We start from the raw sequence: 26074 nt of genomic DNA on the forward strand, positions 1-26074 counted from the left end.
ACAAGAGTATTCTGACCTTTGTATCCTTTCCAAGTGTAGTGATCACTACCTGTGATGAACTCTTCTCTCAGCTGTCTCTAGGCCATCTATAACAAAGCTGTAATCCCAGCAGACCTTAAAGGGACAGGGTTAATGGATTTGGGATACTTATACCTAAAGCAGATGTTTTTGTATATAAGAATTTTACCTCATTGAAAATATGTGGATATCTGATAGAAAAAGGGTATAGTGACTTGGCCCAACTTGCTTAAGATCAATGGCCAAAATTTATGAATCTAACTCATCCTTGCAAGAAGGAAAAATTATTAAAATGGCATATTGCTAGATGTCTTTAGACTCCCAAGGGATTCCCCAATAAAAGAAAATAATTAAGATAAAGTTGAAATTATTTAAAAAATAAAAGTATATGTAATATATAAAACTAAAATTTGGTTCACTGAGATCAGAAACATAGATAGGCTCCCCTCAGGGGCTTATTTAAGAAAAGAAGAGAGAAGCAAGTTATATAATATTAGGGATTAGAAAAAAGATATAAACACAGATAAAAATTAGATTAAAACAATTAGAAGAGGATCATATAAAACTATGGCAAAAATTTGGAAAATTTTACAGGAGTAGAAATTACTATCGTCTTATCATCATTATCATTATCATCAGTTCAGAATATGTCCCCCAAACCTATTTTATATCTGTATCCTTATCATAGCATCCAGTGGAATATAGGATAAAACAAAATAAAGAATTTTGTTGGGTTTGCCTCACAATACACAATTTGCTATCTCTTTTGCTCAGGTCCTATTTTAAATGGCTCTGTCTGTTTTACAGAAAAGAATTTCTGCTTGGAAGTTGAATGGCTTCTAGGAAAATGACCGTCCGTGTTGTTTTGGACACTAACTATGCTGAGCTGGTTCTAGATGTGGGAAAAGTCACTTTCGGGGAGAAGAATAGAAAAAAAATGAAAGATTGTCAATTGAGAAAAAAGCAGAATGAAAACGTCTCACAATCTGTGGTTGCTTTGCTGAATTCTGGAGGGGGCGTGTGCAGGGCTGAAATTGAGAATGAAAACTATAGTTATGAAAAAGATGGAATAGGATTAGATTTGGAAAATTCTTTTTCCAATATTGTTTCGTTTGTTTCTAAATACTTAGACTTTATGCAGCAAGGTAAATGTTTTCTGATTTTTGTCAAATCGTGGAGCTCAGAAACCTCTGGGTTGAGGATTGCCACCTTGAGCTCCAATTTGTACAAAAGAGATATAACCTCTGTAAAAGTCATGAATGCTACCGCTGCACTGGAATTCCTCAAAGACAGGCTAGAAACTGGAGAGGGATTTTCTTTAATACCTAAATCATCTCCAAAGAGGTACCGTTTTGATGTACAAGAAGAAAGTAGCATGAAGGCCTTGGCTGCTGACTTTTTTAATAGGATGCAACTCAGGTACAGAGAAAAACTCACCTTTACTGAATCCACACATGTTGAAATGAAAGACTACTCAACAGAAAAGTTGTTACAACGCATTAAAGATATTCTCCCTCAATATGTTTCTGCATTTTCAAATACTCGTGGGGGATATTTATTTATTGGTTTAAGTGAAAAAAATCAAGAAGTAACTGGCTTTAAAGCAGAGAAGAGTGACCTTGACAAGATAGAAAAAGAAATAGAACAATGCATTAGCAAGTTTCCTGTCTATCACTTCTGTATAGAGAAGAAGAAGATAAATTATTCATGCAAATTCCTTGAAGTATATGATGAAGGAAGTCTTTGTGGATATGTCTGTGCGCTCAAAATAGAGCTATTCTGTTGTGCAGTATTTGCCAAAAAGCCAAATTCCTGGCATGTGAAAGATAATCAAGTGATGCAGCTGACCGTGGAGGAATGGTGCCAATTAATGCTGGATCCTGAACCAAGTGAGGAAGGGGGATTAGAAATAAGGGTATATTTGGCTGGGATGGCAAAGCTTTTTTTTTCTCTTGGATTTGGAGCAACATCAATAGTCCTCAAATTTCAACACCTAATTTACTAATCTCTGGTGGTTACAATCGTAGTTCACTATCTCTACCCACTTAGAAAGCACATTACCTCCTCTCTGTAGCACTGCCTGGTATAAAGATCCAATTAACCCTGCTTTTCTTCCTTGTCACTTCTACTCACTTTCAAGGAGAGCCTGTGAATTCCTTCTCCCTTTCCCTTCTGAGCTCGGTTTCAGTAACTGACCACTTCTCTCTCTCAGGAACACTTGCCTCTTTTATTTACTTGCTCCTTCATCTTTCTTTACACCTTTGCATTTATTTCCCTTAGAACCTCTTCCCTCTTCCTCTCCTGTCTCTTCCGTTTGTGAATCAACATGTAACCCTAAATTGGACTGATAAGAAAAGGATAGTGTTGGTATTTCATCTGATTTTTGGAAAAGAAAAGCCTCCAATGAAATTAGACCAGCACTAGCAACTTAAAAATCTCTGAAAGTGCAAGCTTCTTCCTTAGAATCTGCACAAAATTCAGCTCTCCACTAGCCATCATGTCTTCTAATTTTAATTGCTTTAAAAATGAACCCAATTATATGGTAACGTATTCAATTACTATTAATGCAGTTTCCTATTAGTATTCAATATAGTGTGTTTCAACAGCCTCAAGGAATAAATTTACAACTTATGTTTGACTTGGGAATCTAAGCACAATATCTAACAATATTTCTATTGGAAAAATGGGGTCATTTCTAAGCAAACTTTTGATATACTAAGCATTTTGTTGATATACTAAGCATTTAGTTGTGACAAATTGAGAAAGTGATTTTTGTTTTTTAAGATTTTTCCAGGTCATTTGAAGAGATGAACCTTCAACAAAGTATGTTATCACCTATACCCCTTGATTGGTCTCTGTATAAATATAAGAATTTGGAAAGTCAGGAGCAGAGATATCACCTTACAGGTAATTTAATTCTGGTTTCTTTGGACTTGGTGTGAGTATTTTCAAATCTTCTCTTCACATCAGCTCTATCTTGAAACTTATCATCAAAGTATATTCTGGCATTCAGGGGAATGCTTTGGTGTTTTTATCATTGAATATGTCAAAATCTAATTTTTCAGATTTTGATTAGACTTTTCTTGGTGTAATAGGAACTCCTTTAATTGGAAGCAAGAGAACCCCAACTCAATTTAGTTTAAACAAAAAAGGAAGTACATCATGTTGCTGGGAAATCTAGATTGAGACCCAGCTTCATACATTCAGTTACTGAAGAAAGGCCACCATTACTCAGAATCTCTGATTTATCTGTTTTCGTTACTACTGTTTATGGACAACATGTCGTTTTCTGCCATATAAACAGCGTTACCTTGAATATTCTTGTTCAGTCTTCTGGTGCATATTTTCAAGAGTTTCTTCTGGGTCCACACCTAGGAGTAGAATTGCTAGGTCAGGAAGTATGTGAATATTCAAGCAATAAGATAAGCCAGATTGTTTTCCGAAGTAAATGAGTCACTTTACTCCCAACAACAATATGTTACAAATGCCACATCTTCTCCAGTTGTCAAACTTCTCTTCATCTTTCTTCTCACCCTCCTTCTTCCCACTCAAATAGGTGTAAAATAGTATCTCTCTGCGTCTACATTTCCCTGGTTATTAATTTGGTTGAGCATATCTTCATATACTTACTGGCCATATGTATTTTATCACCTATGAAAGGCCTATTCTGTCTTTTGCCCATTTTTCTATTAGGCTTTTGTCTTTTTCTTGCTGATGTGTAGGAGATTCTAGAATCCAAATGCTCTTTTGGTCATAAGTATTACAGATTACAGAGATCTTCTCCAAGTTTGTGGCTTTTGTTTTCTCTTTTCTTAAGGCATATTATGATAATTAGTAGTTTGATATTTTAATTTTCTGGTTTAATGCTCTTTGTGCCTTGTGTAAGAGATCATTCTCTACCTTAAGGTTAGAAAGATATCTCCCTTCATTTTCTTCTAAAAGTTTTAGCGTTTTGCACTTTACATTTAACATTTAAATCCTTGATCCATCTCAGTGGTGATGTAAGAGTACTATTTCATTTTGTTCCATGTGGATGGCCACATTACCCAGCTCCAATTACTGAATAGTTCCCACTTTCACCCACTGATCTGCCATGCCACCTCCAGCATATTACTAAGTATAAGTATAGCCATATTTCTAGAATCCCTATTATGTTCTCTTGGTCAATTTGTCTGTCCCTACATCCACTATACTGTCCTAATATTATAATATCCTATTAAGTACTTGGCAGGGTAAGCCACCTTGCTTTTATTCTTTTTCTTTGACAGTGTCTTGGTGATTTTAAATCATTTAATATATTATACAAATTTTAGAATCTGCTTAAGTGCCACAAAAAACCCTTTAAGGATTTTGATTGCAGTTACATTGACTAGGTAGATTTGTGACATATTTACATCAATTGTTTTGTACAGTTGAACATAGGCAATCTCTCCGTTTGTTTATATCTTCTTTAATGTCTTTAAAGTTTTATAAGTTTCTGTGTACAAGTTTTGTAGTTTTTTGTTACATTTATTACTAGTTTTTTAAAAAAATTTTATTTTATTTATTTTATTTTTGGCTGTGTTGGGTCTTCGTTGCTGCATGTAGGCTTTCTCTAGTTGCAGCAAGTGGGGGCTACTCTTTGTCACAGTACGTGGGCTTCTCATTATGGTGGCTTCTCTTGTTGCACAGCATGGGTTCTAGGCACGCGGGCTTCAGTAGTTGTGGCATGCAGGCTCAGTAGCTGTGGCTTGCAGGCTCTAGAGCGCAGGTTCAGTAGTTGTGGCACACGGGCTTAGTTGTTACGTGGCATGTGGGATCTTCCTGGACCAGGGGTCAAACCCATATCCCCTGCATTGGCAGGCATTTCACGGGCTCTAGAGCGCAGGCTCAGTAGTTGTGGCGCACGGTCTTAGTTGCCCCATGGCATGTGGGATCTTCCTGGACCAGGGCTCAAACCCATGTCCCCTGCACTGGCAGGCAGATTCTTAATCACTGTGCCACCAGGGAAGCCCTATTACTAGGCTTTTAAAAAGTTTTTGTTGTTGTAATTGTAATTGATGTCTTTCTTTCTTTTTTTTTTCTTTTCTTTTTTGGCTGCACCGTGCAGCTTGCGGGATCTTTGTTCCCTGACCTGGGATTTAACCTGCGCCCTCGGCAGTGAATGTGTAGAGTCCTACCCACTGGACCGCCAGAGAATTCCTGATGTTTTTCTTTAAAAGTTACATTTTCTTATTGTTTGTTGCTGGTGTGTAGAAATGCAATCAATTTTAAATATTGGGTTCATGCTACCTTGTTAAAATTTATTTTGAATAATTTGTCCATAGATTCTTTTTATGTTCTTTATAATTATACTGATTATGTTTTCCTAACCCTTTTTTTTTTTTTTTTTTTTGCGGTACGCGGGCCTCTCACTGTTGTGGCCTCTCCCGTTGCAGAGCACAGCCTCCGGACGCGCAGGCTCAGCGGCCATGGCTCACGGGCCCAGCCGCTCCCGGACCAAGGCACGAACCGGTCCTCGGAAGAATGCTGCAAACTCAAAAATCTCTCCAGTTGCAATTGTATTTCAAGAGTAGACTGCTCGGACTCCCCTGGTGGTGCAGTAGTTGAGAGTCCACCTGCCGATGCAGGGGACACGGGTTCGTGTCCTGGTCCGCAAAGATTCCACGTGCCGCGGAGCGGCTGGGCCCGTGAGCCATGGCCGCTGAACCTGCGCGTCCGGAGCCTGTGCTCCGCAGCGGGAGGGGCCGCAGCAGTGAGAGGCCTGCGTACCACAAAAAAAGAAAAAAAGAAAGAGGAGACTGCTCTTCTGTTTATATCTCCTGCTTTGGTTACTTTTTAGTGCCTTCAAATACTTAATTTTTAATATTTTGTCCAGATTTTACACTTTGCATCTGTGAGAGGGTTAGTCTGACTAAGCTACTCTACCATTGCTTAGAGACAAAAACCTCTCATCTGTTGTTTTTTTTTTGCCTTTTTTTGGATTAAGTATTTTATTTTATTTTCCTGTTCTTCTCTCAGCTTTTAATACATATTATTCTATTATTCCTTTACATGGTTTGCCTAGAAATTACAGTGTACATCTTTATTTTGCTAGTTTTACTTCTTCCCAAGTTTTTGGCTTTATATGAATCCTTTTATTGTTTTAAAACTGTCAATAATACTTCTTATTTGCCCAACATTTACTCTTTCCAGGAAAATGTATTAATTCCTGAAGTTTAATGCTTTCATTTGAGATAATTCTCCTTTAAGAAGAAGAACTCTGTTTGATGTTATTTGTGGTGTAGATCTTCTGACAATAAGCTATCTCTTCCTCTCTCTTTCCCCCCACCCATTTGAAAATGTTTTATTTTTGCTTTTTGTTGGATATTTGTGGTACATGTTGAATTCTAGGTTTGCAAACCTTTTCTTTCAGGACTTTAAGATGTCATTCCAATGTCTTCTGGCTTATAGACTTTCTGTAGAAGAATGAATCATAAGTCTTATTGTTGCTTCCTTATAGATTATGTGTCTTTTTTCCTCTGACTGCTTTAAAGATTTTTCTGCTGTAGGATGTCTTTCCATTTATCTGTGCCTTCTTTAATTGCCTTCATCAGTGTTTTAGAGTTTTCAGTGTACAAGTCTTTCACTTCTTCAGTTGTTTATTCATAAGTATCTTATTCTTTTTGTTACTATTGTAGATTGGATTGTTGTCTTAATTTCCTTTATGGATAGTTTATTGTTAGTGTATAGAAATGCTACAGATTTTTGTACATTGACCTTGTATCCTGCAATTTTACTGAATTTTCTTATTAGTTTTAACAGTTTTTGTTGTTGTTGAATCTTTAGGGTTTTCTACATCTACATCTATGATCATGTCATCTGCAAACAGAGATCATTTAACTTCTTACTTTCTGATTTGGTTACTTTTATTTCTATTTCTTGTCTAATTACTTTGGCTAGCACTTCCAGTAGTTGAATAGAAGTGGTGAGATGGGCTTCTCTGGTGGCGCAGTGGTTGAGAGTTCGCCTGCCGATGCAGGGGACACGGGTTCGTGCCCCGGTCCGGGAAGATCCCACATGCTGCGGAGCGGCTGGGCCGGTGAGCCATGGCCGCTGAGCCTGCGCGTCTGGAGCCTGTGCTCCACAGTGGGAGAGGCCACAACAGTGAGAGGCCTGCGTACCACAAAAAAAAAAAAAAAAGAAGAAGTAGTGAGAGTGGGCATTCTTGCCTTGTACTGGATCTTAGAGGAAAAGCTTTCAGTTTTTCTGCATTGGTTATGATGTTGGCTGTGGCTTTTCATATCTGGCCTTTGTTGTGTTGAGGTAAATTCCTTCTATACCTATTTTGTTGAGAGTTTTTATAGAATGGATGTTGAATTTTGTTAAATTATTTTTCTGCCTCTGTTGAAATGATTATGTGGTTTTTATCTTTCACTCTATTAATGTGGTATATCACATTGATTTGTAAATGCTGAACCATCCTTCCATCCCTGGGATAATCCTACTTGGTCGTGGTGTATAGTCTTTTCAGTCTGCTTTCAAATTTGATTTACTAGTATTTTATTGAAGATTTTTTTTTGCGGTATGCAGGCCTCTCACCGCTGTGGCCTCCCCTGCCGCAGAGCACAGGCTCTGGACGCGCAGGCCCAGCGGCCATGGCCCACGGGCCCAGCCGCTCCACGGCACGCGGGATCCTCCCGGACCGGGGCACGAACCCGCGTCCCCTGCATTGGCAGGCGGACTCCCAACCACTGCGCCACCAGGGAAGACCTATTGAAGACTTTTCCATCTATATTAATTCGGGTTATTGGCCTGTAGTTTTCTTTTCTTTTCTTGTGGTATCTTTGTTTGGCTTTAGTATCAGGGTGATGCTGGCCTCATAAAATGAGTTTGGAGGTGTTCCCTCTTTTATCTTTTAGAAGAGATTAAGAAGGATTGGAATTAATTCTTTGAATGTTTGGTAGAATTCACCTATGAAGCTATCTGGACTTGGGCTTTTCTTCATAGGGAGGCTTCAATCCTTCAGTCTCTTTAATTGTTATTGGTCTGTTTAGATTTTCTATTTCTTTTTGATTCAGTCTTGGTAAGTTGTATGTTTCTTGAAATTTATCTGTTTCTTCTAGATTATCCAGTTTGTTGGCATATAATTATTCATAAGAGTCCCTTTTGGTCCTTTTTATATGTTAAGCACCCATTGTAATGTTTTCTTTATCATTTCTGGTTTTATTTATTTGAGATTTCTCTCTCTTTTTTGCTTAGTTTGGCTAAAGTTTGTCATTTTCGTTTATCTTTTTTTAAGAAACCAACTCTTAGTTTTGTTGATTTTTTCTGTTATTTTTCTATTCCCTACTTGATTTAATTATGCTCTAATCTTTATTATTTCCTTCCTTCTGATAATATGGAGCTTACTTTGTTGTTGTTTTTCAGTTCTTTGAGGTGTAAGCTTATGTTGTTTGTTATATTTTTATTTTATAATGTAGGCCTTTATCACTATAAACTTACCTATTAATACTGCTTTTGTTACAACCCATAATTTTTGGTATATTGTATTTTCATTTGTCCTGAGATATTTTTGAAATTCCCTTTGGATTTCTGCCTTGACCTAATGGCTATTCAACAGTGTGCTGTTTAGTTTCCAAGTATTCGTGAAATTCTCATTTTATTGTTGTTATTGATCTCTAGTTTCCTTTTATTTTGGTCAGAACAATACTTGGTATGGTTTCAATCTTCCTAAATTTGTTACGACTTGTTTGTGACCTAACGTGATCTGTCTCAGAGAATGTCCCATGTGCACTTGAGAAGAATGTGTGTTCTGCTGGAGGGTGGAAAGTTCTGTATATGTCTAAGTTCATTTGATCTTTAGTTCAAGTCTGTTATTTTCTTATTTGGGTGTTCTAACCATTATTGAGAGTGAAAATAGTGAAGTCTTATACTAATATTTTATTGCTGCCAACTTCTCCATTCAGATTTTTCAGTATTTGCTTTATATACTTATGTGCTGTGATGTTGGGTGCATATATATTTACAGTTGTTACATCTCACTGTTGAATTGACCCTCTTATCATTGTGTTTTGACTTCTTTGTCTCCAAAGACTACTTTTTTTAAAAAAAAATTATTTTATTTTATTTTATTTTTTTTTTGGCCTCACTGCACGGCATGTGGGATCTTAGTTTCCTGATCAGGGATCCAACCCACGTCCCCTGCATTGGAAACTCAGAGTCTTAACCACTGGACCGCCAGGGAGGTCCCACTAAAGACTATTTTAGACTTTAATTCTATTTTTTCTGATATAAGTATTGCCATTCCTGCTTTCTTTTAGTTACCATTTCTCTGGAGTATCGTTTTCCATCTCTTCATTTTCAACATATATGCGTCCTTGAATCTAAAGTGAGTTTCTTTTAGACAGCATATAATTGGATCTTGGTTTTTAATGCATACAACCACTCTAAATTTTTTGATTGGAAACATTAAACCATTTTCATTTAAAGTAATTATTAGTAGGGAAGGATTTATTATTGTCATTTTCTTAACTGTTTTCTGTTTGTTCTTTTGTCCCTTTTTTCTCTCTTGCTGTCATCTTTGTGCTTCATTAGGGTTTTGTGGGGGGGGTTGTTTGTTTTATTTTTTGTATTGTTAGGCTTGACTCCTTCCTCTTTTTGTGGTGTAACTTCTTTTTTTTTTTTTTTTTTTTTTTTTAAATATTATTTATTTATTTTTGGCTGTGTTGGGTCTTTGTTGCTGCGCGCAGGCTTTCTCTAGTTGCAGTGAGTGGGGACTTCCGTTCGTTCTGGTGCTCGGGCTTCTCATTGCGGTGGGTTCTCTTGTTTCAGAGCATGGGCTCTAGGTATCAGGGCTTCAGGAATTGTGGCTCACAGGCTCTGGAGCGCAGGCTCAGTAGTTGTGGTGCACGGGCTTAGTTGCTCTGTGGCATGTGGGATCTTCCTGGACCAGGGCTCGAACCCGTGTCCCCTGCATTGGCAGGCGGATTCTTAACCACTGCACCACCAGGGAAGCCCTGTGGTGTAACTTCTATAGGTATTTTCTTTGCAATTACCATAGGGCTCACACAAAATATCTTATAGCTGTAAGAGTCTACTTTAATCTGATAACAACTTAATTTCACTTGCATATAAAAACTATACTTTTACCTCTTCTCCCTCCACATTATATGCTATTAATGTCACAGTTTATATCTCTTTATATTGTGTATCTAGTAACATAAGTTAATTATAGTTATTTTTAATACTTTAGTCATTTAAAATTTTTTAACATCTTTATTGGAGTATAATTGCTTTACAATGTTGTGTTACTTTCTGCTGTATAACAAAGTGAATCAGCTATATGTATACGTATATCCTCATATCCCCTCCCTCTTGCGTCTCCCTGCTACCCTCCCTATCCCACCCCTCTAGGTGGTCACAAAGCAGCGAGCTGATCTCCTTGTGCTATGAGGCTGCTTCCCACTAGCTATCTACTTTACATTTGGTAGTGTATATATGTCAATGCCACTCTCTCACTTCATCCCAGCTTACCCTTCCCCCTCCCTGTGTCCTCAAGTCCATTCTCTGCATCTGCGTCTTTATTCCTATCCTGCCCCTAGGTTCTTCAGAACGATTTTTGTTTTTTAGATTCCATATGTATGTGTTAGCATATGGTATTTGTTTTTCTCTTTCTGACTTACTTCACTCTGTATGACAGACTCTAGGTCCATCCACCTCACTACAAATAACTCAATTTCGTTTCTTTTTATGGCTGAGTAATATTCCATTGTATACATGTGCCACATCTTCTTTATCCATTCATCTGTCAATGGACACTTAGGCTGCTTTCATGTCCTTTCTATTGTAGACAGAGCTGCAATGAATATTGTGGTACATGACTCTTTTTGAATTATGGTTTTCTCAGGGTATATGCCCAGTAGTGGGATTGCTAGGTCATATGGTAGTTCTGTTTTTACTTTTCTAACGAACCTCCATACTGTTCTCCATAGTGGCTGTATCAATTTACATTCTCACCAACAGTGCAAGAGGGTTCCCTTTTCTCCACACTCTCTCCAGCATTTATCATTTATAGATTTTTTGATGATGGCCATTCTGACCGGTGTGAGATGATACCTCACTGTAGTTTTGACTTGCATTTCTCTAATGATTAGTGATGTTGAGCATCTTTTCATGTGTTTGTTGGCAATCTGCATATCTCTGGAGAAATGTCTATTTAGGTCTTCTGCCTATTTTTGGATTGGGTTGTTTGTTTTTTTGATATTGAGCTGCCTGTATATTTTGGAGATTAATCCTTTGTCAGTTGCTTTGTTTGCAAATATTTCCCCCCATTCTGAGGGTTGTCTTTTCGTCTTGTTTATGATTTCCTTTGCTGTGCAAAAGCTTTTAAGTTTCATTCGGTCCCATTTGTTTATTTTTGTTTTTATTTCCATTTCTCTAGGAGGTAAGTCAAAAAGGATATTGCTGTGATTTATGTCATAGAGTGTTCCGCCTACATTTCCTCTAAGAGTTTTATAGTGTCTGGCCTTACATTTAGGTCTTTAATCCATTTTGAGTTGATATTTGTGCATGGTGTCAGGGAGTGTTCTAATTTCATTCTTTTACATGTAGCTTTCCAGTTTTCCAAGCACCACTTGTTGAAGAGGCTGTCTTTTCTCCCTTGTATATTCTTGCCTCCTTTATCAAAGATAAGGTGACCATATGTGTGTGGGTTTATCTCTGGGCTTTCTATCCTATTCCATTGATCTATATTTCTGTTTTTGTACCAGTACCATACTGTCTTGATTACTGTAGCTTTGTAGTATAGTCTGAAGTCAGGGAGCCTGATTCCTCCAGCTCCATTTTTCTTTCTCAACATGGCTCTGACTATTCGGGGTCTTTTGTGTTTCCATACAAATTGTGAATTTTTTTGTTCTAGTTTTGTGAAAAATGCCATTGGTAGTTTGATAGGGATTGCATTGAATCTGTAGATTGCTTTGGGTAGTATAGTCATTTTCACAATATTGATTCTTCCAATCCAAGAACATGGTATATCTCTCCATCTATTGGTATCATCTTTAATTTCTTTCATCAGTGTCTTATAATTTTCTGCATACAGGTCTTTTGTCTCCTTAGGTAGGTTTATTCCTAGGCATTTGATTCTTTTTGTTGCAATGGTAAATGGGAGTGTTTCCTTAATTTCTCTTTCAGATTTTTCATCATTAGTGTATAGGAATGCAAGAGATTTCTGTGCATTAATTTTGTCTCCTGCTACTTTACCAAATTCATTGATTAGCTCTAGTAGTTTTCTGGTAGCATCTTTAGGAGTCTCTATGTATAGTATCATGTCATCTGCAAACAGTGACAGTTTTACTTCTTCTTTTTTGATTTGGATTCCTTTTATTTCTTTTTATTCTCTCATTGCTGTGGCTAAAACTTCCAAAACTAGTCAGCAACCTTGTCTTGTGCCTGATCTTAGTGGAAATGGTTTCAGTTTTTCACCATTGAGAACAATGTTGACTGTGGGTTTGTCATATATGACCTTTATTATGTTGAAGTAAGTTCCCTCTATGCCTACTTTCTGGAGGGTTTTTATCATAAATGGGTGTTGAATTTTGTCAAAAGCTTTTTCTGCATCTATTGAGATTATCATATGGTTTTTCTCCTTCAATTTGTTAATATGTTGTATCACATTGATTGATTTGCATATATTGAAGAATCCTTGCATTCCTGGGATAAACCCCACTTGATCATGCTGTATTGATTCTTTCAATGTCCTGTTGTATTCTGTTTGCTAGTATGTTGTTGAGGATTTTTGTATCTATATTCATCAGTGATATTGGCCTGTAGTTTTCTTTTTCTTTTTTTTTCTTTTGTGGTACGCAGGCCCCTCACTGTTGTGGCCTCTCCAGTTGCGGAACACAGGCTCCAGACGCACAGGCTCCAGACGCACAGGCTCAGCGGCCATGGCTCACGGGCCCAGCCGCTCCGCGGCACGTGGGATCTTCCCAGACCGGGGCACGAACCCGTGTCCCCTGCATCGGCAGGCGGACTCTCAACCACTGCGCCACCAGGGAAGCCCTGCAGTTTTCTTTTTTTGTGACATCTTTGTCTGGTTTTGGTATCCTGGTGATGGCAGCCTCATAGAATGAGTTTGGGTGTGTTCCTCACTCTGCTATATTTTGGAAGAGTTTGAGAAGGATAGGTGTTAGCTCTTCTCTAAATGTTTGATAGAATTCGCCTGTGAAGCCATCTGGTCCTGGGCTTTTGTTTGTTGGAAGATTTTTAATCACAGTTTCAATTTCAGTGCTTGTGATTGGTCTGTTTATATTTTCTATTTCTTCCTGGTTCAGTCTTGAAAGGTTGTGCTTTTCTAAGAATCGGTCCATTTCTTCCAGGTTGTCCATTTCATGGGCATATAGTTGCTTGTAGTAATCTCTCATGATCCTTTGTATTCTGCACTGTCAGTCGTTACTTCTCCTTTTTCATTTCTAATTCTGTTGATTTGAGTCTTCTCCCTTTTTTTCTTGATGAGTCTGGCTACTGGTTTATCAATGTTGTTTATCTTCTCAAAGAATCAGCTTTTAGTTTTATTGATCTTTGTTATCGTTTCCTTCATCTCTTTTTCATTTATTTCTGATTTGATCTTTATGATTTCTATCCTTCTGCTAACTTTGGGATTTTTTTGTTCTTCTTTCTCTAATTGCTTTAGGTGTAAGGTTAAGTTGTTTATTTGAGATTTTTCTTGTTTCTTGAGGTAGGATTGTATTGCTATTAAACTTCCCTCTTAGAACTGCTTTTGCTGCATCCCATAGGTTTTGGGTCGTCATGTTTCATTGTCATTTGTTTCTAGGTATTTTTGATTTCCTCTTTGATTTCTTCATTGATCTCTTGGTTATTTAGTAGTGTATTGTTTAGCCTCCATGTGTTTGTATTTTTTACAGTTTTTTTCCCTGTAATTGATATCTAGTCTCATAGCATTGTGGCTGGAAAAGGTACTTGATACAATTTCAATTTTCTTAAATTTACCAAGGCTTGATTTGTGACCCAAGATATGATCTATCCTGGAGAATGTTCCATGAACACTTGAGAAGAAAGTGTATTTTGTTGTTTTTGGATGGAATGTTCTATAAATATCAATTAAATTCATATTGTTTAATGTGTCATTTAAAACTTCTGTTTCCTTATTTATTTTCATTTTGGATGATCTGTCCATTGGTGAAAGTGGGGTGTTAAAGTCCCCTACTATGATTGTGTTACTGTCGATTTCCCCTTTTATGGCTGTTAGCTCTTGCCTTATGTATTGAGGTGCTTCTATGTTGGGTGCATAAATATTTACAATTGTTATATCTTCTTCTTGGATTGATCCCTTGATCGTTATGTGGTGTCCTTCTTTGTCTCTTGTAATAGTCTTTATTTTAAAGTCTATTTTGTCTGATATGAGAATTGCTACTCCAGCTTTCTTTTGATTTCCATTTGCATGGAATATCTTTTTCCATCCCCTCACTTTCCGTCTGTATGTGTCCCTAGGTCTGAAGTGGGTCTCTTGTAGACAGCATATATATGGGTCCTGTTTTTGTATCCATTCAGTCAGTCTGTGTCTTTTGGTTGGATCATTTAATCCATTTACATTTAAGGTAATTATCGATATGTATGTTCCTATCACCATTTTCTTAACTGTTTTGGGTTTGTTTTTGTAGGTCTTTTCCTTTTCTTGTGTTTCCCGCTTAGAGAAGTTCCTTTAGCATTTGTTTTAAAGCTGGTTTGGTGGTGCTGAATTCTCTTAGTTTTTGCTTGTCTGTAAAGGTTTTAATTTCTCTGTCAAATCTGAATGAGATCCTTGCTGGGTAGAGTAATCTTGGTTGTAGGGCTTCCCTGGTGGTGCAGTGGTTAAGAATCCGCCTGCCAATGCAGGGGACACGGGTTTGAGCCCTGGTGCAGGAAGATCCCACATGCCACAGAGCAACGAAGCCCATGCACCACAACTACTGAGCCTGTGCTCTAGAGCCCGTGAGCCACAACTGTTGAGCCCAAGTGCTGCAACTACTGAAGCCTCACACCTAGAGCCTGTGCTCCATGAGAGAAGCCACTGCAATGAGAAACCTGAGTACCACAATGAAGACTAGAAGACCCAATGCAGCCAAAAATAAATAAATAAATAAATAAATAAATAAATATTTTTTAACAATCTTGGTTGTAGGTTTTTCCCTTTCATCACTTGAAATATGTCCTGTCACTCCCTTCTGGCTTGCAGAGTTTCTGCTGAAAGATCTGCTGTTAACCTTATGGGGATTCCCTTGTATGTTATTTGTTGCTTTTCCCTTGCTGCTTTTAATACTCTTTCTTTGTATTCAATTTTTGATAGTTTGATTAATATGTGTCTTGGAGTGTTTCTCCTTGGATTTATCCTGTATGGGACTCTCTGGGCTTCCTGAATGTGACTGACTATTTCCTTTCCCATATTAAGGAAGTTTTCAACTATAATCTGTTCAAATATTTTCTCAGTCCCTTTCTTTTTCTCTTCTTCTTCTGGGACACCTATAATTCAAATGTTGGTGCGTTAAATGTTGTCCCAGAGGTCTCTGAGGCTGTCTTCATTTCTTTTCATTCTTTCTTCTTTATTCTCTACGGTAGTTATTTCCACTCTTTTATTTTCCAGGTCACTTATCCATTCTTCTGCCTCAGTTATTCTGCTATTGATTCCTTCTAGAGAATTTTTAATTTCATTTATTGTGTTGTTCATCATTGTTTGTTTGCTCTTTAGTTCTTTTAGGTCCTTGTTAAACATTTCTTGTATTTTCTCCATTCTATTTCCAAGATTTTGGATCATCTTTACTATCATTCCTCTGAATTCTTTTTCAGGTAGACTGCCTATTTCCTCTTCATTTGTTTGGTCTGGTGGGTTTTTACTTTCCTCCTTCATCTGCTGTGTATTTCTTTGTCTTCTCATTTTGCTTAACTACTGTGTTTGAGGTCTCCTTTTTGCAGGCTGCAGGTTCATAGTTCCCATTGTTTTTGGTGTCTGCCCCCAGTGGGTAAGGTTAGTTCAGTGGGTTGTGTTGGCTTCCTGGTGGAGGGAACTGGGGCCTGTATTCTGGTGGATGAGGCTGAATCTTGTCTTTCTGGTGGGCAGGACCACGTCTGGTGGTGTGTTTTGGGGTGTCCATGAACTTATTATGATTTTAGGCAGCCTCTCTGCTAATGGGTGGGGTTGTGTTTCTGTCTTGCTAGTTGTTTGGCATGGGGTGTCCAGCACTGGAGCTTGCTGGTCGTTAAGTGGAGCTGGGTCTTAGCGTTGAGATGGAGATCTCTGGGAGAGCTCTCACTGATTGATATTACGTGGAGCCGGGAGGTCTTTGGTGGTCCAATGTCCTGAACTCGGCTCTCCCACCTCAGAGGCTCAGGCCTGACACCTGGCTGGAGCACCAAGACCCTGCCAGCCACATGGCTCCAAAGGGACATATGACGGGTCCAAGATTCCTGAACCAAGACATCTCAGGGTCTAGGAGAGAGAGGCAGAGAGATGAGGAACAATCCTGGCTCTGTGTGGAAGGGACTCCATCCCAGAAGCCCCAGAGGAAGGAACTGCCTCTAGTTAGCTTGTCACTGTATACACAATGCCTGGCACACTGTGCTTGGTAAGTATTCGGTGAATGAATGAATGAATCTCATTTAACATTTATACTAAATTAAAAGTCATTTATCCACTACTGTTATAATAATATGGTTTTCTGTTTTTTTCTCTATATTTACCTTTACCAATGACTTTTATGCTTTCATGTTGCTGTTTAACATCTTTTATTTTCAACTTGAAGAACTCCTTTTAGCATTTCTTATAAAGTAGGTCTAATAGTGATGAATTCTCTTAGCTTTTGTTTGTTTTAGAAAGTCTTTATCTCCCCCTCACTTCTGAAGGACAGGTTTGCGGTGTATATATTCTTGGTTGGAAGTTTTCTTCTGTCAGAACTTTGAATATATCATCCCACTCTCTTCTGGCATTCAATGTTTCTTAAGAAAAAGCCGCTGATAGTCTTATCGGGTTTCTCTTTTATGTTACAAGTTGCTTTTCTCTTACTGCTTTCAAAGTTATCCTTTTTATCTTTAACTTTTGACAATTTGATTATAATGTGTCTAAATGTAAGTATCTTTTGATTCAGCTTACTTGGTATGTTTTGGACTTCCTAGATCTGGATGTTCATTTTGAGGTTTGAAGAGGTTTCGGCCATTACTTCTTGGCATAAGCTTTCTGCACCTTTTTCTTTTTTCCTTCTGGAACTTCCATAATGCATACATTGGTTTACTTTATGGTGTGCCATCAGTTTTCACTCTTTTTCATTCTTTTTTCTCTTTTTACTGGATGATTTCCAGTGACCTGTCTTCCAGTTTATTGGTCTTTTCTTCTGCTTGATCTAGTCTGTTGTTGAACCCTTCTATTGAATTTTTCAGTTAACTTGTTGTATTCTTCAGTTCTATGATTTCTTTTTGGTACTTTTTAGTATTTTCTGTCTCTGTTGAAAACCTCCCTTTGTTCACACATTGCTTTCGTGACCTAAGAAAACATCATTAAGGCCATTATTTTGAATTCTCTTTTGGGTAAATCATGTAGCTCCATTTCATTAAGAAAAGATTTCTAGAGATTAATCTTGTCCTTTAATTTTGAACATATTCCCCTGTTTCTTCTTTTTTCTTGACTCTGTGTTGGTTTCTGCACATTATATAAAACAGCCACTTCTTCCAGTTTTCACAGACTGACCTCATGTAGGAGATGAACTCACTGATCAGTTCAGCCAGAGATTCTGGGTACCTCTCAAAGCTTTGTGCTCATTTTAGATGCTGTCTTTGTTCTTAGTGTTCCCCAGAAGACTATCGTAAGCCAAGTCCCATCAGTGCCCTGATTCAGGCAAGATAGAAGCCAGTGCCTCAAGTTGCAGCCAGAAAAGTTGAAGCACTAGATGTGTGTCCCAATTCCTCCTCTCTTAGGGAGAAGTTGAGAGATGGAGTTTATCACCCACTTGCTCTCGACAAATACCTGCTTACTAGTTCAGACTGTGTGCTCTTTCAAACTGTTGCTTTGCTCTCTGTTGCCCTCCAGAACCTAGTGAATGCCAGGCCCTGTCAGCTCTCAGAGAAGGATGGGTTAGAAGTCAGTCCCTCTGGTAGCAACTGGAATGTTTTGGGAGCTAGATGTGCATTCCAACTCCTTTTAGGGAGAATCGGAGACTTGGTTTTATAACTGGAGTGGGTCAGGGGAAGAGCAACAGGAGGTATCCACATGCCCATTCAAACTCCCAAGGGACTAATGATTGCTTTCTCCATCAGCTCCCAGAGACAGACAGTTAAGATGCCAGACTCTCAGACAGCAGGTATGAAAGTTAGGGCACTAGATGTGCCCTAACTCTTCTCTTCTTCCAGAGAGAAGCTGGGAACTGACTTTATTGTCTGCTTGCTCTCTACTGAGCCAAAAGGAAGAACCACTGGAAGTGCTCTGGGCCCAGGAGACTAGTGAATGCTGGGCTTCATCAGCTCTCAGAGACAGGAAAGTTAGAAGCCAGGCTCTTGGGTAGCAGCCATAATTGATGGGGTACTAGATGTGTGGTCCAAACCTTTTGCTCCTTAGGGAGAAGCTAGGATTTGAGGGTACCCTCCTGACTGTATGGTGCTGTGCTAGGGGTGAAGTTTATGGCAAGGCTGTGTCTCAACTTTTCCTACCCATTTCAATGTGGTTATTTTCTCAGTCACCCAATGTGCAGGAGTATCTCAACTAGTTTCTAGATTTTTCTCAGAGGGAATTGATCCACATGTAGCTGTTTGTTTGTTGCATCCACAGGTGGAGGGAGAGTCTGGAGCCTCCTGTTCTGTCCTCTTGGTCTTTAAGTCCCTTTTTGATAAATTCCAATACCTGAATCACTTGTCAGTCTTTTTCTCGTATCTATTTTTTCTCTTGCTTTTTTTTTTGGTAGTTTGTCCTGATTTTTATCATATCTCTGAATTTTCTTATTATACCATGGATTATAGAGGCTTTGGAAGATGTTACATTCCTCCAAAGAGGATTATACTTTGTTTTGTCAGGTAGATAGAGTACCAGTGATAACCCTGATTTTTTTTGAAGATTGGTTTTACGCTTTTCTAGGGATAATATCTTTAAATTTTGCCTTTACTATTAGGTCATGGCTCTTCTTGAATCTCAGCTTAAAGTCTGGGGTGCTTACCACGGGCCCTCCACTTTGAAGGGACTTGAATTCCAGTCTAAGTCCGCCATCACCATGAGGTTGATGAAATTCAGGTTCAGCTCTTTAGCCTCCCAGTTGATACTTTCTTCTGGGTTTCCAGCATCTCACCCTGTATTTGCCAGTGAATTGAAAAAAATTTGTATGTAGATTTTGGCTGCTTCTCTGCAGTTTCATCCTCTCTGAGATTTTCCCACTCAAATTCCAGATCCTCTGGTAGCCGTGAATTCCAACCTCTTTTAATTCAGCCTAGTAAAACTGATGTTTCTGCTTGGGCTCTATTCACCCATGACATGATATGGAAAATATCCTTAGACAAAAAGCTGGGATGATTGTGGCAGTACTTCCTGTGCTTCCTCTCCATCAAAGATTGTAACCCTTTAAGTCCTGCTTGTACTGGTTGCTCTCCAATTCTTTAAATTTCTGTTTTATATATTTTATACAACTTTTATAGTTGTTTTTGGTGGGAGGGTTGGTCTGGTACAAGCTACTTTGCCATGGTTGGAATTGGAAGCTTTCAGTGTTTAAAATTTTATTATAATTATTTTCATATCTAGTGCCATCAGAAAAGGTGACATATGTTCCAGAAATCCTCTATGAGAAACTGTTCTCACAACCCAAAGGACTTGCACAGTTAATACATAATGAAATAGGCTCCATTCGTCAAGGTACATTGATCTTTTCTAAGAGCTGGTCTTTGGATCTGGGCTTGCAAGAGAACCAGAAAGTCATCTGTGATGCACTTCTAATTGCCCAGGACCGTCCACCAGTCTTATACACCTTCCTCAGGGAACTGAATAAGGAATTAAAAGGTTATTCTATACAAACTGCCTTAACTTTAAAGAAGAAACTGGTAAAAATTGGTGGTTACAGTGGGAAAGTGTGTGTCATGACAAAGATCTATTGGAGTGAAGAATCTTCTACATTGACTGAAGGCAATATAAGTCTTCTTCATGACTCAAGCTTATCTGCAATTTACCCTAAGTCCTACACTCTTATAACCACTCAAACAATGAGTGACTTGAAGAAGGCCCTTTTTATGGTCTTGAAGAGGCTCGGAACTTTGAATGACCAATTTGACTCTGAGATTTCTCAACACCTCTCAGATAATCAGTATGGATTACTTTCAGAGGAATGAAAAAAAGGATGTTTAAATATTGTCTAAGTCTCACCTGAACCATGGAAAGTAGACCAGGCTACAAAGATGTTTTTCATTATATAGTCAATGGTGTTCTCAAATTCTGGAAAATATGCCTCTGAAAAGCTTTGCAAGGAAGACAACATGATGGGACCTTGGAAAATCAAATTTAGTCTTCATTTATTTCTTCCTAAATGGTCTTCATAGGTGTTGCTTAAGAGTTATTAAGAAAATAAATTTGTTAATTATGCTGTGCACAGTTTGTTATTTACTCCATGCATAGTTTATGGATAAATTGCCTTCCACTTTTAAGTTGGGAAAAATGGCAATACTTTTATTTTTAATAACAACAACGGAAATTCCCAGGATATACCCAGAAAACCTTTATAACTTAGAAAAGATTATGATTGATGACATTCAGAGTATTTATAATGGAAATGAAGAAGAAGGCAAAATTTTTTACCCATCCTGCAAAATTCTCTGCATTTTCTTGGATGACTTTTACACTATTCACTTGGAGGAGTTAGGGCTTGTTGAATTGCTCAGCTGGTACCCTTAAGAACTCAGCAGAATCGTCATTTTAACATTCGGAATTGAAGGTGATACAGAGTTTTCCAGACAGGCAAAAGATAAAGGAGTTCATCACCACTAGACTGGTGGTACAAGAAATGTGAAAGGGTCTTGTTTAAGCTGAAATGAAAGGGTGCTAATTAGTACAGATGGTCTCTGTCTTAAGATGGTTCGACTTAGGGTTTTTTGGCTTTATGATGGTGCAAAAGCGATTCGCATTCAGTAGAAACCATACTTCAAATTTTGAATTTTGATCTTTTCCTGAGCTAGTCACATGCGATATGATATTCTCTTATGATGCTGGGCAGTGGCAGTGAGCCACAACTCCCCGTCAGCCATGCGATCATGAGGGTTAAACAACCGATACTCTATAGTATATTGTGTTGCTTCCTGCTTCTGATGAGAAGAACAGGAAGGCAATTACTCTTGAGTTGAAACTCAAGATAATTGCCCTGCATGAAAGTAGAAAGCCAGTAATGGCCATCACATGTGAGTTAGGACTTTTGCAATCGATGATCTCGACCATCTTAAAGGATAAGTGAATCAGTGATGCAATGAAATTGCCAGCATCAGTTACATCCACTGTCTTCATGAAGAAATTAGCTGGGCTAATTGATGATATGAAAAAATTTATCGACACTAGAGTGGAATACCAGATACAGAAGTGCATACCACTTAGCCTACTGAGGATCTAGGCTAAGGCAATAAGTTTTTTCCATACACTGAAAGAGCATGCTGGGACTTCCCTGGTGGCGCAGTGGTTAAGACTCCGTGCTTCCAATGCAGGGGCCCCCCATTTGATCCCTGGTCAGGGAACTAGATCCCACATGCATGTTGCAACTAAGAGTTCGCATGCCACAACTAAGGAGCCAGTGAGCTGCAACTAAGGAGCCTGAACCACAACTAAGGAGCCTGCCTGCCACTACTAAGACCCAGCACAACCAAATAAAAATAAACAAATAAATATTTTTTAAAACTTGTAAAAACTATAAAAGAGCATGCTGATGATCTTACATATACGCAAATGTTTATAGCGAGGTGTGGGTTATTCCAACGTTTCAAAAGGCATCGTAATTTTCATAACATGAACGTCAGTGGTGAGGCATCAGGTTGCTGATACTAAAGGTACCACAGCGTTTAAGGAAGAACTGCATAGGATAATTGTGGATGAGAAATATTTGCCAGAACACGTATGTAAGGTCAATGAAAGTAGTTTGTTCTGAAAGCGTATGCCAGAGCATACATACATTCATCAGAAGTCCGAGACAATGCCAGGATTCAAGGCATTCAAAGACTATATAATGCCACTTTGGGGTAGAAATGTTGCAAGGTTCAAATTAGAGCTTTTCTTAATCTACCACTTGGAGAACCCTAGAGCATTCAGGAATATGAGAAAGCATATACTTCCCATTTATTGTTGCCATAACAGGAAAGCCTGGATGACATTAGCATTGTTTGAAAACAGGTTTTTGAACAGTTTTATTGTGCACGCAAGAGAATGTTGTAGGCAAAACATTCAATTCAAGATTCTTCTGATCTTAGACAATGCTCCAAGGCATCCACGTCATATCAGTGACATGATGTAAAGGTTGTGTATTTGCTGCTGATCACAACGGTACTCATATAGTCAATGGACCAAGGTGCAATAGCTACATTCAGAGCACCCTATTTATGCCAAATGTTTGCATACGCTTTTGAACTGGCTGAATCTGGCCAAATGCTCTGAGAGATCTGGAAAAGTTTTCACATTCTAAATGCTATCCAGAGCATTGCTGTAGCATGGAAAGAAGTCACACAGCAATGCGTGAAGACATATGTGAACACATTCAAAAGATTCCGCTGTTGATGAAATAGTAAGTAACAAGATACTAGTGCTTGAGAAACAGCTAGAGTTGGACGTTGATGAAGAGGATATTCATGAGCTTGTTGGCGTCAAGGCTGAAGAGCTTTCCAATGAGGAGCTGATCAAACTGGAGGAAAAAAAGTTTAAAAGTTGGGGGACTTCCCTGGTAGTCCAGTGGTTAAGACTTCACCTTCCAAAGTAGGGCGTGTGGGCTCGATCCCTGGTTGGGGAGTTAAGATCCCACATGCCTCGCAGCCAAAAAAACCAAAACATAAAACAGAAGCAATATTGCAACAAATTCAATAAAGACTTAAAAAAAAAAAGTAAAGAAGTTGAGGCAGAGGAAGAAGAAGTTATACCCAAGGCACCAAGAAAGTTCATAGCAAAGAAACTGGCAGAAACATTTACTACTATGAGCAGGGGCGTATGGATATTAGAAGAGATGGACATCAATTACAAGAGGTTCTCAAGAGCTAACAGGCAGATACAGGATACTCTTATTTGCTGTAGAGAAATATGTAATGAAAAGAAGAAACAAACTGTACAGTCAAAACTTGAAAGCTTCCTGAATAACACTATGCCTGCTAAACCATTAGCAAGTATAGATGCCCCAATGCCTTCTACCAGCTATTCTCAAGCCTCATCAGGAGAGAAATTGATGACCCTGTCTCTGTAGCCTCCATATCATCCAGCAATTCATTTTAGTTCAATGCTTCAAACATTCTTCAGGCCTACTGTGCTTTCAGCTCTGTACCTTAATGGTGAGTATCCATATGACCATTCTGGTTTTCACTTTCAGTACAGTGGTCAATAAATTATATGAGATATTCAACATTTTAATATAAAAGTAAGCTTTGTGTTAGGTGACTTTGCCCAACTGTAGGCTAATGTAAGTGTTCTGGCTCATTTAAGGTAGGCTAGGCTGAGCTATGATGTTCAGTAGGTTACTTGTATTACATGCAGTTTTGACTTAAAATATTTTCAGCTTAACGATGAGTTTATTGGGACATAAATCCATCATAAGTCAAGGAAGATCTGTAATAGGAAAACATGAAAGTATAAATCTCACTGGTAAAAGTAAATATATAGTAAAATTCAGGATAATCTGTTATAAAGGTGGTGGTTAATCACTTGTAAAGCTAGTATGAAGGTTAAAAGACAAAAGTGGTAAAAAATAACTATAACTACAATAATTTGTTAAGGGATACACAGGATAAAAAGATGCAAATTGTGACTTCAAAAACAAAATAGGTGTAGGGGAGAGTAAAAATCTAGAGCTTTAGAATGTGTTCAAACTTAAGTTGTTATCAATGTAGAATAGACCATTATAACTTGTTACAGGTAAGCTGCACAGTAACCACAAAGCAAAAACCTATAGTAGATACACAAAAGATAAAGGGATAAGAATCTAAGCATACTACTACAGAAAATCATCAAATCACAAAGCAAGTGAGTGAGAGAAGAAAAAAGAAACAGAGGAACTACAAAACAGCAGGAAACAATGAACAAAATAGTACTAAATGCAAACCCATCAATAATTATTTTAAAATTTTTTGTATGTATGTAAGTACAGTTGATTTCATTTAAGTTTCAGGTATACAGTGTAGTGATTCACGGGTTTTTTTTGTTTTTTGTTTTTGGCCATGCCACACAGCATGTGGCATCTTAGTTACCGGACCAAAGATGGAACCCGTGACCTCTGCAGTGGAAGCGCAGAGTCTTAACCACTGGACCACCAGGGAAGTCCCAGACGTCTGTTTTTCAAAACCTACAAAGACCAGGGGAAAACACGAGTGCCATCCCCCACTACCACAAATTATGCAGTCGAGTTTCCCACATTTGGGGAAATCGCAGGGGTCAGCACATCCAGAGTGCAATAGATAAGCCTTACCCTGGGAAAACCACCTTCGTGATCATGCTATCTCCCCTGCCAGGTAAGTATGTGATTCACAATTTTTAAAGGTTATACTTCATTTATAGTTATTCTAAAATATTGGCTATATTCCTGCGTTGTACAGTATATCCTTGTAGCCTATTTATTTTATACATAGTAGTTTGTACCTCTTAATCCCCTACGCTTATTTTTCCCCTTCCCACTTCCTTCTCCCTACTGGTAACCACTAGTTTGTTCTCTGTATCTGTGAGTCTGTTTCTTTTTGGTTATACTCACTAGTTTGTTTTATATTTTAGGTTCTACATATAAGTGATATCGTACAGTATTTGTCTTTCTCTGTCTGACTTACTTCACTAAGCATAATGCCCTCTAAGTTGATCCATGTTGCTGCAAAAGGCAAAATTTCATTCTTTTTATGGCTAAGTAGTATTCCATTGTATATATATATACCACATCTTCTTTATCCATTCATTGTTGATGGACACTTAGGTTGCTTCTATATCTTGGCAATTATAAATAATGCTGCTATGAACATTGGGATGCATATGTCTTTTCAAATTAGTGTTTTCATTTTTTGGATATATACCCAAGAGTGGACTTGCTGGGTGATATGGTAGTTCTCTTTTTATTTTTTTGAGAAAGCTCCATACTGTTTTCCACACCCTTACCAACATTTTTTTTTCTTTTTTTTTTTTGCGGTACGCGGGCCTCTCACTGTTGTGGCCTCTCCCATTGCGGAGCACAGGCTCCGGATGCGCAGGCTCAGCGGCCATGGCTCACGGGTCCAGCTGCTCCGTGGCATGTGGGATCTTCCCGGACTGGGGCACGAACCCGTGTGCCCTGCATCGACAGGCGGACTCTCAACCACTGCACCACCAGGGAAGCTCAACATTTTTTAAAAATTTTATTTATTTTGGGTTGCGTTGGGTCTTTGTTGCTGTGCGCGGGCTTTCTCTAGTTGCGGTGAGCGGGGGCTACTCTTAGTTGCGGCGTGCGGGCTTCTCATTGCGGTGGCTTCTCGTGTTGCAGAGCACAGACTCTAGGCGCCCAGGCTTCAGGAGTTGTGGCTCGTGGGCTCTGGAGCACAGGCTCAGTAGTTGTGGCACACGGGTTTAGTTGCTCCACGGCCTGTGGGATCTTCCCGGACCAGGGCTCGAACCCGTGTCCCCTGCATTGGCAGGTGGATTCTTAACTACTGCGCCACCAGGGAAGCCCCGCATTTTTTATTTGTGTTCTTTTTGATAGTAGCCATTCTGACTGTATGAGGTGATAATATCTCATTTGCATTTTAATTTGCAGTTCTCTGATGGTTAACAATGTTGAACATCTTTTCATGTGCCTGTTGGCCATCTGTATGACTTCTTTGGGAAAATGTCTATTCAGGTCGTCTGCCCATTTTTAAATCAGGTTGCTTGGTTTTTTGACGTTAAGTTGTATGAGCTATT

At 38.6% G+C, this 26074-nt stretch overlaps 1 protein-coding gene and 1 non-coding gene across 2 annotated transcripts; one reads left to right on the forward strand and one right to left on the reverse strand.

The window, feature by feature from the left end:
• The first annotated feature begins 865 nt into the window (after nucleotides 1–865).
• SLFN12 (schlafen family member 12) lies at nucleotides 866–24758 on the forward strand. Its single transcript, XM_049701925.1, has 5 exons — nucleotides 866–1981; nucleotides 2068–2101; nucleotides 2803–2925; nucleotides 19742–23496; nucleotides 24405–24758. Exons 1-4 carry the CDS (start codon nucleotides 866–868, stop codon nucleotides 20320–20322), a joined length of 1854 nt encoding a protein of 617 aa, XP_049557882.1. The 3' UTR covers nucleotides 20323–23496; nucleotides 24405–24758.
• Nucleotides 24514–24677, reverse strand: LOC117202136 (U1 spliceosomal RNA). Its single transcript, XR_004484321.1, has one exon. It is a non-coding gene; the product is annotated as a U1 spliceosomal RNA (small nuclear RNA).
• Nucleotides 24759–26074: the final 1316 nt, after the last annotated feature.

The sequence above is a fragment of the Orcinus orca genome, chromosome 19 (genome assembly GCF_937001465.1).
Source record: "Orcinus orca chromosome 19, mOrcOrc1.1, whole genome shotgun sequence".
Classification (NCBI taxonomy): domain Eukaryota; kingdom Metazoa; phylum Chordata; class Mammalia; order Artiodactyla; family Delphinidae; genus Orcinus; species Orcinus orca.

Excerpts from the sequence above, each read along its gene's own strand:
- SLFN12 (XM_049701925.1), top strand. The coding sequence starts at position 866 with ATGACCGTCCGTGTTGTTTTGGACACTAACTATGCTGAGCTGGTTCTA. Across the intron at positions 1,982-2,067 it reads TTTTTTCTCTTGGATTTGGA|AAAGCACATTACCTCCTCTC; the intron begins GCAACATCAATA and ends CTACCCACTTAG. Across the intron at positions 2,102-2,802 it reads CCTCTCTGTAGCACTGCCTG|ATTTTTCCAGGTCATTTGAA; the intron begins GTATAAAGATCC and ends TTGTTTTTTAAG.